General features: G+C 39.5%; 2 protein-coding genes across 2 annotated transcripts in view; one reads left to right on the forward strand and one right to left on the reverse strand.

Moving 5' to 3' along the window:
- Positions 1-892, reverse strand: part of tbata (thymus, brain and testes associated) — a 26,429-nt gene extending 25,537 nt beyond the window's left edge. The window contains exon 1 of the mRNA XM_085170549.1: positions 784-892. The gene's annotated coding sequence lies outside the window, so the exon portion shown is untranslated. The remainder of the gene's footprint in view (positions 1-783) is intronic.
- qrfprb (pyroglutamylated RFamide peptide receptor b) lies at positions 871-11,406 on the forward strand. Its single transcript, XM_085170550.1, is given in 7 exon segments — positions 871-1,262; positions 1,264-1,353; positions 2,385-2,542; positions 3,649-3,710; positions 4,214-4,449; positions 6,663-6,760; positions 6,891-11,406. Coding segments are annotated over 7 exon segments (1,434 nt in total). The 3' UTR covers positions 7,289-11,406.
- The last annotated feature ends 1,276 nt before the right edge of the window (positions 11,407-12,682 follow it).

A 12,682-nucleotide genomic window follows, 5' to 3' on the forward strand; every position in this document is an offset into this window, starting at 1 on the left:
CACAGCCGTCCCCAACCCCCAGGTCCTGGACCAGTACCGGTCTGTGAGTCGTTTGGTACCGGGTCGCAAGAGTTGAGGCTTGAGTTTAAAATTTATGGTTTTCATGGTATTTATCTTTTTTTTTTATATATATATATATTGTTTACGTGGCACAAAAAAGGTTGGGAACTGCTGTACTAGCAGGTTGCTGAGTAGACATCCTTGTAGTGTTTTGAAATATACCACTTTTTCCATCAGTTTCCTTGTCAGGAAACAACTTCCTGTTCAGCGGAAATGCGTTTCAGTTGTGTGTGTGACAGCGTTTCAGTAGTGTGTGTGAGAGTGTTTCAGTAGTGTGTGTGAGAGCTAAAATTTCAGTAGTGTGTGTGAGAGCGTTTCAGTTGTGTGTGTGAGAGTGTTTCAGTAGTGTGTGTGAGAGCTAAAATTTCAGTAGTGTGTGTGAGAGCGTTTCAGTAGTGTGTGTGAGAGCGTTTCAGTTGTGTGTGTGAGAGCGTTTCAGTAGTGTGTGTGAGAGCTAAAATTTCAGTTGTGTGTGTGAGAGCGTTTCAGTAGTGTGTGTGAGAGCTAAAATTTCAGTAGTGTGTGTGAGAGCGTTTCAGTAGTGTGTGTGAGAGCTAAAATTTCAGTAGTGTGTGCGAGAGCGTTTCAGTAGTGTGTGTGAGAGCATTTCAGTTGTGTGTGTGAGAGCGTTTCAGTAGTGTGTGTGAGAGCTAAAATTTCAGTAGTGTGTGTGAGAGCGTTTCAGTAATAATGTCCCTTACGGCACCTCATACACACACTCACCCGTACGCACACACGGAGCACACATCTGCAGCAGCAGCAACAGCATCGGGATCTGGTGGATGAACGAGGCGAGGCAGCAACACCCAGATGCGCACCTGTAGGTTAAAAAAGCAGCTTTCCGCCGAGAGCTCCCGCAGATTGATTTCTTTATTTTACTTTTCCCGTGCAGCCAAGTTTGTCTCAAGGTTGAGGACACAGTTCAGGATGGCCGCAGCTTCGACAGATTCGGGGCAGGGCTCCGCTAAAATAACTCCTGAAGTGCTGCAGGAGATGCTCCAGTACTACAACCTGAGCCGTCGGGACTTTATCAACGCCTACAACATCCAGCCGCTCGTCTACATCCCCGAGTTACCATACAGCGCCAAAAGCACCTTCGTGATCATGTATGTGGTTATTTTCGTCCTGGCTCTGGCTGGAAATAGTTTGGTCATCTACATAATTGTGAAGAAACGGACGATACAGACGGCGACAGATATTTTTAGCTCTGGCGGTCAGCGACCTGCTCATCACTTTCTTCTGCATACCGTTTACTTTGCTGCAGAACATCTCCTCTGAATGGTTCGGCGGTGAGTTATGAACTTATATCAAGCCACCAACTTTTTAATAGTACCTCAGGCACGAGGATCGTTTTCTCGATAAGAATAAGATTTAAATATTAAATCGCGAGACTGCTGCTGTGAGGGGATACAATGTGTCATTAGGTTACACCTCGGATTATCCATGACTTTAACTAAGCGCACAAGCTGAATAATAATGATACATGCTGCACCTCAGAAAGATGTCCCTTTCTTACAATAAGCCACAGTACAGCTTCAAAAATGCAATGAATGAAATCTAGTACAGCAGCACATTAAAAAAAAAAAATGTGCAAATTTCAGGCACCAGAGAGAGTCAGAACAGGGTGGGGAAAACACCCTCGGAGGAATGAACTTTTAAAGAGATTTTTGGAACCCCACCATGAGCTAATGCCTTTAAATGACAAATAAAGACCTCCTGTGTCTTAAAGGCTAAAAGAACCCAGATGGTTATGAGTAAGAAACTTGAAGGGAGTCACAGCGGGAGGCAAGTGAAGCACCGCTGGCTCCAGACTGCCGGTTGATCATATTTAGTCCCCCAAACCAAGCACTGAAGTATTTGTGGATAAGTGGCTGTAGGATAATGGATATAACTAGAACAATTTGTTGTTGTTGTTGTTTATTTTTAAAAGGGGTGATTCCATTTGCAGAGTCTTTAAAGTGCTGTCTCCTCACAGTGTGATAGGGTGTTATTTCAATGTCTTATAGTATCTTAAGGCTTGTACATAACTGTATTAACTCTCAGTGATATGAAGCATTAAATCTACAACCTCTAAAAACACTATATGAATCATTACCTCTTGGGCTCGATGTTAAAAATCAGCATGTGGTTACTAAGTGGGAGCTGTTATATTAAACAGTTTTTAACACTGACCTGCAGAAATATTGGTAAAAGCTGACAAACAACCTATCGTAGCAAGAACATAGCTTGTCATTTTAATAAATAGTCATCATAATTTGTAAAATGTTTCTTCTGCATGCTGCATTATATTCATTATTATATTTTTATTTATTTTTTACTTGCAGGGTTCTGGTTTGCAAGACTGTTCCATTTATACAGACTACAGCCATAGTGACAGGCATCCTAACTATGACCTGCATTGCCATTGAGAGATACCAGGGCATTGTATTCCCACTGAAAATGAGGAGGCAGTATTCGTCCAGAAGAGCATACAAGATGCTAGGTATTGATTGTTTACCAGAGTGGCATGTTGTACTTATGCATCCTCTGTTATGTGAGAAATATTGCAGCAATGCTGATTCATAGATAGAAATACATGGGGTTTTACATGTGTGTGTTGCCTACACTGCAAAGCTCAGAATTCTGATCCAAAGTACACTGCAAAAGCAACCCAAGAGCTTATGAAGGCAGAAAATGGGATATTCTTCAATTGGCAGGGGGCTCACCTTATCTCAACTCAACAGGACATTGTGTTTAGTTACTTTAGACAAAACTAAAGGCAGAAAGAAGCACAAACAAGCAGCAACTGAAGATGGCTGCAGCAAAGTCCCAGCAGAGCATCTTAAGGAAGGAAATGCAGGATTTGGTGATGTCCATGGGTTCTAGATCTCTGGCAGTCATTGACTGTAAAGAGTTTTCATCCAAGTATTAAAAAAAATAAAAATCTAAAAATGGGTACCCTGTGGGACAGGGTATTAAAACTATCTGTAATTCAACAACAGTTAAAAATCCTTCCTTAAACCTGTTGAGTTAAACCTGAAAGTATGTACACCAATCACAGCCTGACTGTTTAATTTAAATCCACTGTGGAGGTTTACACAGTGGCAAAATGCTTTCACTAATTTTTAGGTTCATTGCTGTAAAATGTATATTATTAGCATAGTTTCTAGGGGAAATAAATTTCCACAAGTCTTCAGTGTTGAAGGTTAAGTATTGCCTGCCATTATTTTGTTCTTAATTGGTTATTCTAAATTGGTCACAGGTCTGTAAGTGCGGTTAAGTAACAACCCCCCACCCACACACCCTCTTTAAGAAATACTCCTTTTAAATTTAAACCATGTCTAAAAAAGTCAATACATCATGCCATACAATGTCTGGTGTTATGGGTTGTGCTTTGCATTATTGGAATAAAGAAGACAGGAAAATGCAGGTATCTCACAGAGAGTCCACATGATTGAGAGATTATGAATTATGTAAGAGAGGTGTTTAATTGTAGGGCTACTGCTGTTTGTCACTAAAAAGTTGCTCTCCTTGAAATGCCTTAGCAGACAGTATTAAAGTTATAAGTTTTCTATTTGATGGTATTAAATACTTGTTTGTTTCTTGCAGGACTTGTATGGATTGCCTCAGTGATAGTGGGCTCACCAATGCTGTTTGTGCAACAGTTAAAGGTAAGTGCCCTTCAAAAAACACATAAGATTGCCTTTTTTAGCTTGAAGAAGGTTTACATTCCTGGTAATCCCTCTGAACACAACAGATGAAAAGACATGTTGGCTTTATCTTAATTTTCCACCTGAATCAGGCTCTAAATTCACTCACAGCAGAGCCATAAATGTTGTGAATAGATGCTTTTTAATTGAGATTTAATTAAAATTTTAAACTACCCTAATTTTAATCTTGTGTTTGGGGTTTGGTTTTATTAAAGCTGTAAAAGTAATCATTTTTAGTTGGTGGGATGGCATAACATGATTATACCATATGTTATGTCCTCTCAGGGAAGCCTACTACTATCAGATGGCCTCCTTGGCACACCAAACCTGTCAGAAAAAAATATGCATCAGTGTGAATCAAATGTAGCAAAGCATTGGATAAAAACCACCCTGTCAGTCAGACCTACTTCAGCTGTCTTGACCGTTCTTCCATGACTAAAAGCTTTTCTTTTTCCATATCTCAGGTGAAGTACGACTTCTTGTACGATCACTACCATGTGTGTTGTCAGGAGAGCTGGAGCTCAGTGACTCACAGGCAGGCGTACACCACCTTCATCATGGTGGCCCTTTTCCTGCTCCCTTTGGCAGCCATGCTATTCCTCTACACATGCATTGGCATAGAGTTGTGGATCCGCAAGAGGGTGGGTGATGCCTCAGTCCTCAGCAGCATGAACCACAGGGAGATCAGTAAGATATCAAGGTGGGTTAGACAAGTCTGATGGAGATATTTAACCGGCATATTTATTTGTAGATGACATTTCGTTTCAGGTTGGCCTTGTTTGCATTCCAATTAATAGAACTGAACTGTCAATAGTTGAGGGTGGAAGGTCAAGAATGGGGTCACTGTTGTTGCATTATTGCCCTTGCTGCATGTTCTAGTCATCTTTACAAAAAGAAATGAACCTGCTCTTCAAAAAAAAAAATTTAAACTTTTATTTTATTTTTATTTTTTATTTTTTTTGGTTAAATCAACAGTTAAGCAAAAAAAGAAGAAGAAAAAGAACACCTGTATTTAAAAAATAAGGAGATTAGGTGACATCTACTTGCATGCAACATTAGTTGTTAATTTTACGCTATTAATATCAGTGCAAGACTGACAGAAATCCAAAGAAATTACAGTTAGATTTAAGGGAAGGACAGAACATTATCTTTACTGACTGAAACTAACATTAACAGGTGGTTTGCAAAAAGATGCAACACCTGCTCTCCGCTGTACTCCACTCTACTCTCCTGGACATAAACTATTAGTCATTTGAGCAATGTTGTTGCTCTTGTGGAGAGAACATGTGAAAGGCAGAGACTGAAATGGGTATATGTTTTATACATTTAGGGCCAGGAGAATCGTTAGGGCACTGCGCTTAAGATACTTTTGCCACCTGGTAGCATAGTTTGGACCTGCAATATGTGATACTGGCTGAGTTCATTTCATTAAAGATATATTGTATTGTGAAAAAGAAAGCTTTCATAGGACTCTAAGTAAAACTTTAACGCTTCCATCAGAATTAAGAGATCAAGCAGCAGCCAAGTACTGCTAATCAAATACACTTGATTAACTGACTATCAGCTATGTTCGAGCACCTTATAAAAGATGAGGTTTTGGCAGTTTGGTGTTCTAAAGTGTTACAGTGCCGATTTCTTTACAGCAAATGAAACCCAAGGTCAGACTGTGCAATGCTCAGGGAAACTAGAAAAGATCAAGGAACTACATCTCAGGCTACGGGCTAATGTTCATGACAGTAGAATTAGAACCAGATTGGATAAATGTGGCTTGGTGGAAGGGTTGCCAGGAGAAAAACTCATTTCGAAAAATAAGTTAGGTTAGTTTTTCCAAGGTTTCATCTAAAGAAAGCACAAATTTCTAAATAATGTCCTTTGCACAGAGGAGAACGCACAGATGTTTGGCTGTAATGCACAACACCACATTTGGCAAAAAGCAAACAGAGCGTATCAGAACAAACACATCATACCAACTTTAAAAAACAGTGATGGAGGGTTGATTTGGACTTTTTTTTTTACAGCTACAGGATCAGAAAACCTTACAGACATCAAGTCAACCATGAAATCTTCTGTATACCAAAGATGATAAGATGAGATGAGATAGCCTTTATTTGTCAGTTGCAGGTCTTTTGCCCACAACCGAGATGACAGACCTTGCCGACCGTACATACAATACAAACATCACATTGGGGAGACAGGTCAAGTATTCTAGAGTCAAATTTGAGGCCATTTATCCGACAGCTAAAGCTTGGCCAAAACTGGGTCATACAACAGCACGATGATCCCGAGCACAGAAGCAAATCTCCAACAGTTTTGCTGAGAATAGAAATTACTCAATGTGTCGCAAATGCACAGTCAAAGTTCAGACCTCTACCTTACTGGAATGCTGTGGTGGGACCTTAAGACAGCTGTGCAGGAACAAATGTCCAAAATCCTCAATGACCTCAAACAACGTTGTAAAGAAGAATAGGCTAGAATTTCTCCACAAAGATGTGAGAGATCAGAAAACAGCTTCTTCGAGGTGCTGCTGCTAAAGGTGATTATGCAAGCTACCGAATCATGAGGTGTGCTTAGTTTTACACATGACCGCATGCAGATTCAAGTAAAAACACTCTTCTTCATGTGACATAGAAAGAAAGGGAGCCTAAGAAGATTTACATTTGAGAACAGGGAGCTTGCTCTAAGCAAACTTTTAAGCACGTCTTCTGAAGAAATTCACACAAATACAGACTCACTTCCACAGTGACTCACTGTTGCATCTCTCTGGTACATTCCAATGCAAGAAGAGTGCCATGATTAATGTTCCTGGTCACACCTGCTTTTTCCCTGCAATAAGACATGTGTTACATTTGTGTAGTTTACAATTGTTTATATAACGATTTTGATTTTTTGATATTTTTTTTTAACCTTCTACAGGAAAAAGAAAAGGGCTGTGAAAATGATGATCACCATTGTTCTGCTATTCACAATTTGCTGGGCACCCTTCCACACAGTCCACATGCTGTTTGAATACTGTAAGCATTGCCTGGTGCATTAAGGGATCTGTGGATTCAGGAGTAAATAAAAAAAAGATCTTGCTTAAGTGCACATTTCCATTTATTAAAAGCCTCAATCCTCTTTATGTGTAATTATCCCGTCCTCCAGATGACCTGGAGAAGAAATACGACGGAGTCACACTCACCATGATCATCGCCATTGTTCAGGCCATCGGGTTCTTCAACAGCTTCAACAATCCCATCGTCTACGCCTTCATGAACGAGAACTTCAAGAAGAGTTGCTTTTCCACCCTCTCCCACTGCGTTCGAAAGCCTACCCAGCAGAGTGGCGCTGTGGCGGCGCCTAGACTGAGTGTGCAGTTCATCAAACCCCAAAGTAGAGAAGCCTTCCTGGAGCCAGACGAAGGCAATAGCCTTGAGCCGCACTCAGCAGAGAAGGGCCCTTCGACGTCATCACACGGAGAGAGCTCCCTGGAAATAATGGGAGAGAAAATCCCCACCATTCAAACGGAGCTCCCTGCAAACAGCTTCTCTCAAGTAAAATGAGAAGGAACTGTCCCGGATCTGAGGTGTTTTAACTGCTTACCTTGGATCCGGGCTTGCTGTCAATTACTTTCACTTGAGGCCAGCAGCTGCAAGGACATCAAATGTGATTTCAAGTTTCACTGATGTGGCTGAAAGATGCAAAAGTCCAACAGCTTGATAACTTATCTCTGCAGAGCAAGGAGTTAGGGAATGTATTCCCATGCTGGTCAGGAGCGCAGAAGAAAGATTGTTAACGAATATCACAAAGAGACACTTTAACTATAAACTGAGTATCATTTCCGCTTGTCTCTAAAATCTGGAGGACATTCAGCAGTTCTTCGTGAAAGCATAATGATGCATGAGTGTTCAATGTCACCCCAAATGACCTGAAATTGTATTAAGGCACAGCAGGAACTGTTTGGAAATGAAAATGTAGAGGACTTTGCAGAGCTATGCTTTTAGAAGAGATGCCTAATCTTTCACCGACAGCTAAATTCGCATTACGTTGGCATTTGCATTCAAGCAAAAACACCTCTTTTCAGGTTAATTCAGTTGAAAACCTTTAAGATCAGAGATTAACCTCTTTCCATGATTCACCATCCTTTAGCCTATTTTGGACTATTTAATCATAAGCTGAGCAGGTAAAACCATAAGAAAGTAAATATAGCCAATGTACAGTTTAATAAGATTAAAGGTCACAATACATGAAGGGATGAATACTAATTTTCAAACCTCTTCACACTGTCGGCTTTCTTAATACACAAAAATAATCTTCGTCTGAGCTCACAACAACGGGTGCGTCAATCAGAACACACAAACATGGCAAACCCAACACATGCACAACACATTATGTCATCATTTGAAGTTGTACATCCTTATGTCTTAATCACTGGAAGAAATCTGCACAACGTGTTAAACACCTTTGAAAATACAAAATACAGATCTGCCCCTCTTTGTAGAAACCAGCATCCTACAGGAACAAAGTCACAGAAACGCAGCAGGAAAGGGATCAGTGGGCTTTGCTTTGATGCTTTTACAGAATGAATCACCATTTACACAACTGTTCTAACTGTGGAACAGTCAGACTGGGCTGTATCCCCAGTTCAGTCTCTCACTGGCCATTGTTTACACCATGATCCATTATAGTTGCCCTAATCTAAAAGGTTCTCTCTTCTGTTGTCCACCACGTCTCCCTCTGTGAGCCGTTTTAAATCTTCTATCTTATCCAGCCACTACTACGGTAAACAGAATTCTGCTTTGAGGAATATAGATGAAAATATGAACAATAGCACCTGAATAAGCCTGCAAAGTGTGTTTTAACAAAACATACAGTCATATTTAATTTCCTAAATGGCTGTCCACATGACAACATCAATGAAAATTGGAATGGAAGTGGGTGGTCATAAATTTAAGGCTTTCTTAATGACTCAAAGTGCTTTGGACTACAAGCCAAATCGACTCCATTTATAAGTGATGCAGACAGAGTAAAACATTTAGAGAAGGGTAAAACATACTCCACATTTATTCACAATGTAATGTGTGAAGGCTGTAGTCGCTGATGTTTTTTGTGCAAAAAGCAATGCAAACGTGAACACAAAGAAAGTGATCAGTGGTTGTTCTGTTGAACGTCTGAAGAGTTTTAGATATGCATACTGAATGCTTAACAATGAATGTAAACAAAACGAGATGTAAATATGACAGGAAGTCTGTCTGCCTTTTATTTTATTTTATCACTCACCGTGGAAGAATGAGATGTTCAAAAGAGTGAAACAGTCTAAACCTGCTGGATATACTCGAGCGAGTAAGCAAGGTACAAGTTGTGACTGTGGACTTCTTACAAAAACACAAACAGAAGAGTTTGTAAAGTCGGTCTGTGTAATATTTTTGCGACTCTGATGTCTTTAGTGTTAAAGTTCAAGTACCTGTTCATTTTGGTGTTAAACTTTTTGTCTTTCTAAGGGAAAATACATACATATATATTTCTAGGTTCTTTTTCTAACTTCGCTCGGTGTCTATATTTGGCCTAGATTTGATTTGCACGTTTTTAAGTATTTCATTCCAAAGCCTTAAATAATCCCTGTCAGCGCAGAAGATAATGGTACTGTATATAGACAGGGTCTGCAACGAGACCAGGTTTAGTCTTTAGTGCAGCCCCGGGTAGGGGAGGAGCTTAGCTTCTCTTAAACCATGACTGTTACCGGTACTTACCGGTGTACTGTTGTGAAACTGTGGAAGCTTTAAAAATATTATCAATATACTACTTTTAGCATGCATTTTGAGTTTTCATGAATCATGCTAAAATTTGCAATAGAGTGCACTACTGTAAATAAGCAGCATCTCTCCGCATCAGTGGTACTGAACAATCAGACAGCCTTCTTATCTCACTAATGACAACATGTTGGATATAAAACTGCCCGTTTCTACTATCTAATACACACAACCTTTACATGACAGGATGCGTACAATCCACGATCCTAAACACAAGTTTCATGCTACATATGAGCGTGCTCACCAGAATCAAATCAGGGTTTCAGAAAAGTTTTAATAGGAGCTCAAGTTGTGTTTATTCCTTGCAGCCACTTGTGAACTTGTCAGCTGTGGTTAAATCTGTGAAACTGGAGACGCTTATTAAACTCTGAGGAAAGACTCCTACAGCAGCGTACAGCAACACACGATTTCAGCTCCTTTTAATCTTTTATCAAACTCAGATTACATGAATTATTGGTGAATCCCATTGATAGCCGCCTAAAGGTGCATAGCATGTGCCTTTTGTGTTCTCTGAGCATGAAGTTCAGGCTTTGCTTCAGTTTTAGTATTTTTCTGATTTTTGACTGATTGTGATTGTCCGGATTATCAAATGTAATTGGATGATGCTTTGCGTGTGCTTAAAGCTATGTTTAGTTTAAACAGCTGGGCCCTAATGATGCTTTAGGCTGTCTGGATAATTTTGATGTGTTCTGCAGCCTTTTTCAATCACTCCAACTGTTGAAACATCACTGTCTTTGTGTCATGGGACCTCTTGATTTATACATTTACACAGCACTGAGCAATGCTCTGATTGATAAAAGAGTAAATCAGGAGAAAGCCCCTGCTGTTTTTCTTTGGAGAGTCACAGGCAGAAATATGCTGTTCATTTTCAGTAGTATTTCCACTTTATATCTTATTATCCTGTAGTTTATGGCTTTGAAGTAAAAGGCTATGAATGTCTGTCAAATCTTAGCTCTTGGAGAGAAAGCTCACATAAGCAGTAGTATTTTATGTTCTTGATGTAGTAAAATATTCCTCTCTATGGTTACTAAAGCGCTCTGTGGTAAGTAGTCTGTGCTGGTAACAATAGATTGGCTTTACTTTTTACAACTGTGCAGGATTTAAAGATTGCATTGACAATCAACCCATCATTCATTTAAAAGACCGTGACTGGACTGAAGGATGTTACCAGACAAAGCTTAAAGGAGTGAACGGGAATTACAGGAAACAGGTGTGTGTCATAAAGTTTGACTGGCAAAATGCTAGAAAGAGACAAAAGGAGGACAGACACAGGCTGTCAAAGAGCATCCGGTCAGTGTGGTGCTTCACTCTTTGTGAGAGCAGATGTGAACCCTTTTCACGCTGCGAGCGACATGTTGTCACATAAGCACGAGCGGGCTATATTTGTGTACGAGGAGACCGGATCGATTACTGCTTATTTCATTAATTATTTCTTGTGCACTAAAGAGCTCTTTCTGTAAATTCCAGGTCTCTGGATATTTTTTTAGAGTCAGAATTCCTTTTGACAGCAAAACTCACTTTTGATACAGTACTGCGAAAAAGTCTTGTGCTACTTCGTCTTTTCCAGTTTTTGCTTCCAAAGAGTCTGAGCAATTTCAAATGTTAAAATTTAAAGTGGTCTTGAGCAATAGTTCGAAAGGTTTTCTGAAGGTCTTTTAAACATTTTAGGACACTGGCTCCCTTTTGACTCTTTTATAGTCCAGTCCATGAAGCTAAACATTTCTGGAGGAATGCTTATTGTTTGTTGAACCAGTTAACACTTACCTATGAATCATTCAAGCATAAATAAGGCTCCATAGTCAAGGCATGAACCATGGTTATAATTACACACAGCAGACAACTTAGCAAAAAATATATAGATATAGATAGAAAAGCTAATACATAGATTTAGAAGCAAAATAGGTCATTTTCATAGCAGTGTATTAAGATTTATGCTTAAGTCCCACCCCTTTTCAGTGCTAAATTTAGACAGTGTGAATAATAATAGAGAGAACAGGATGGGTATTAAAGTGTAACTACTTTGTTTTCACCTGTTGCTTGAAGAAAGGAAACACCTTCTACTTGTGATCTCAATACAAAGAAAAGCAATGTTAAAAAATGCAAGGAATTGTGTTACTGTGAATATCTAAGCAAAGGAATATGAACAGTGAGACTGTTTAAACCTTATTGTGATGTTTCAGTTTTTTCCTCCCCTTCTACTCAGAAGAACAGAATTTCTCTTCCAGAGCAGTTATGTGCTTAAGGACACACGCACAGGGGCAAACATTTCTGAAAGAGGTTATTAATGGGACTCATCAGAATTCAGCTCAACCTGATATCTTGCTGTAGCACCTGTAATGCTAAGCAAACTAACAGATGCCTTGCAGCAATATGAAATACGCAAGTGCTTAGTTATATTTGAAGAGTCAAAAAGAATATGCCACCTAAAATTAGTCTTTTAAATATCAAATATTTACCCCATATAGACAATAAATTCTGTTATTATTAGTTCTCAATTATTCTATTCATGGAAGCCATTAAGGATTCCAGTGTTAACCCAAAGTCACAGCAGGGGAGGGGAGAGGGCGTAATTGGTCATCGGAGATAAAACGATAAAGATTTCGCCTGCAAGCTCCAGGGATCTTCTGAAGTTCACAGCTGGGCTTCCAGTGAATCGGAGAATGTGACTGGCATACACTGTTATGGGCAAGAAAAAGGTTAAACACAAACCTTTGGTTGTTGCATTCAGATTAAAAGAACTTTCACTGGCGAAGGCTGCCACAACCAATGACAAGTTAAAAGGATAAAACAAGCCAGCTGGGCCCCAAAAAGCATTTTGACCATATTACTGTATTTTCCATTATAGCACTCCAAAAGCCTTTTATTTCCTGATAGCACAGAGACAGGAATGCTTCTTTTAACTACTGAGCACACAAGTACTTACCAGTGTACTGGACTGAACTTTGATCTGATCATCTCTATATTTGATGTCAAACCTCTTTCTACCAACAACATGAGTTGTTGGTAGAACAACAACAAATTTAACTACAGGGGGAAAAGCACAAAGATAACTCATTAGCCATTACACATTAGTTTCAGCGAATGCAACTGCATTCAAATTCTTAATTTAGAAATATAAGGCCATTTAAAAGCTTTTTAACTATGAGC

This window comes from Neolamprologus multifasciatus, chromosome 8 (genome assembly GCF_963576455.1).
Source record: "Neolamprologus multifasciatus chromosome 8, fNeoMul1.2, whole genome shotgun sequence".
NCBI lineage: Eukaryota > Metazoa > Chordata > Actinopteri > Cichliformes > Cichlidae > Neolamprologus > Neolamprologus multifasciatus.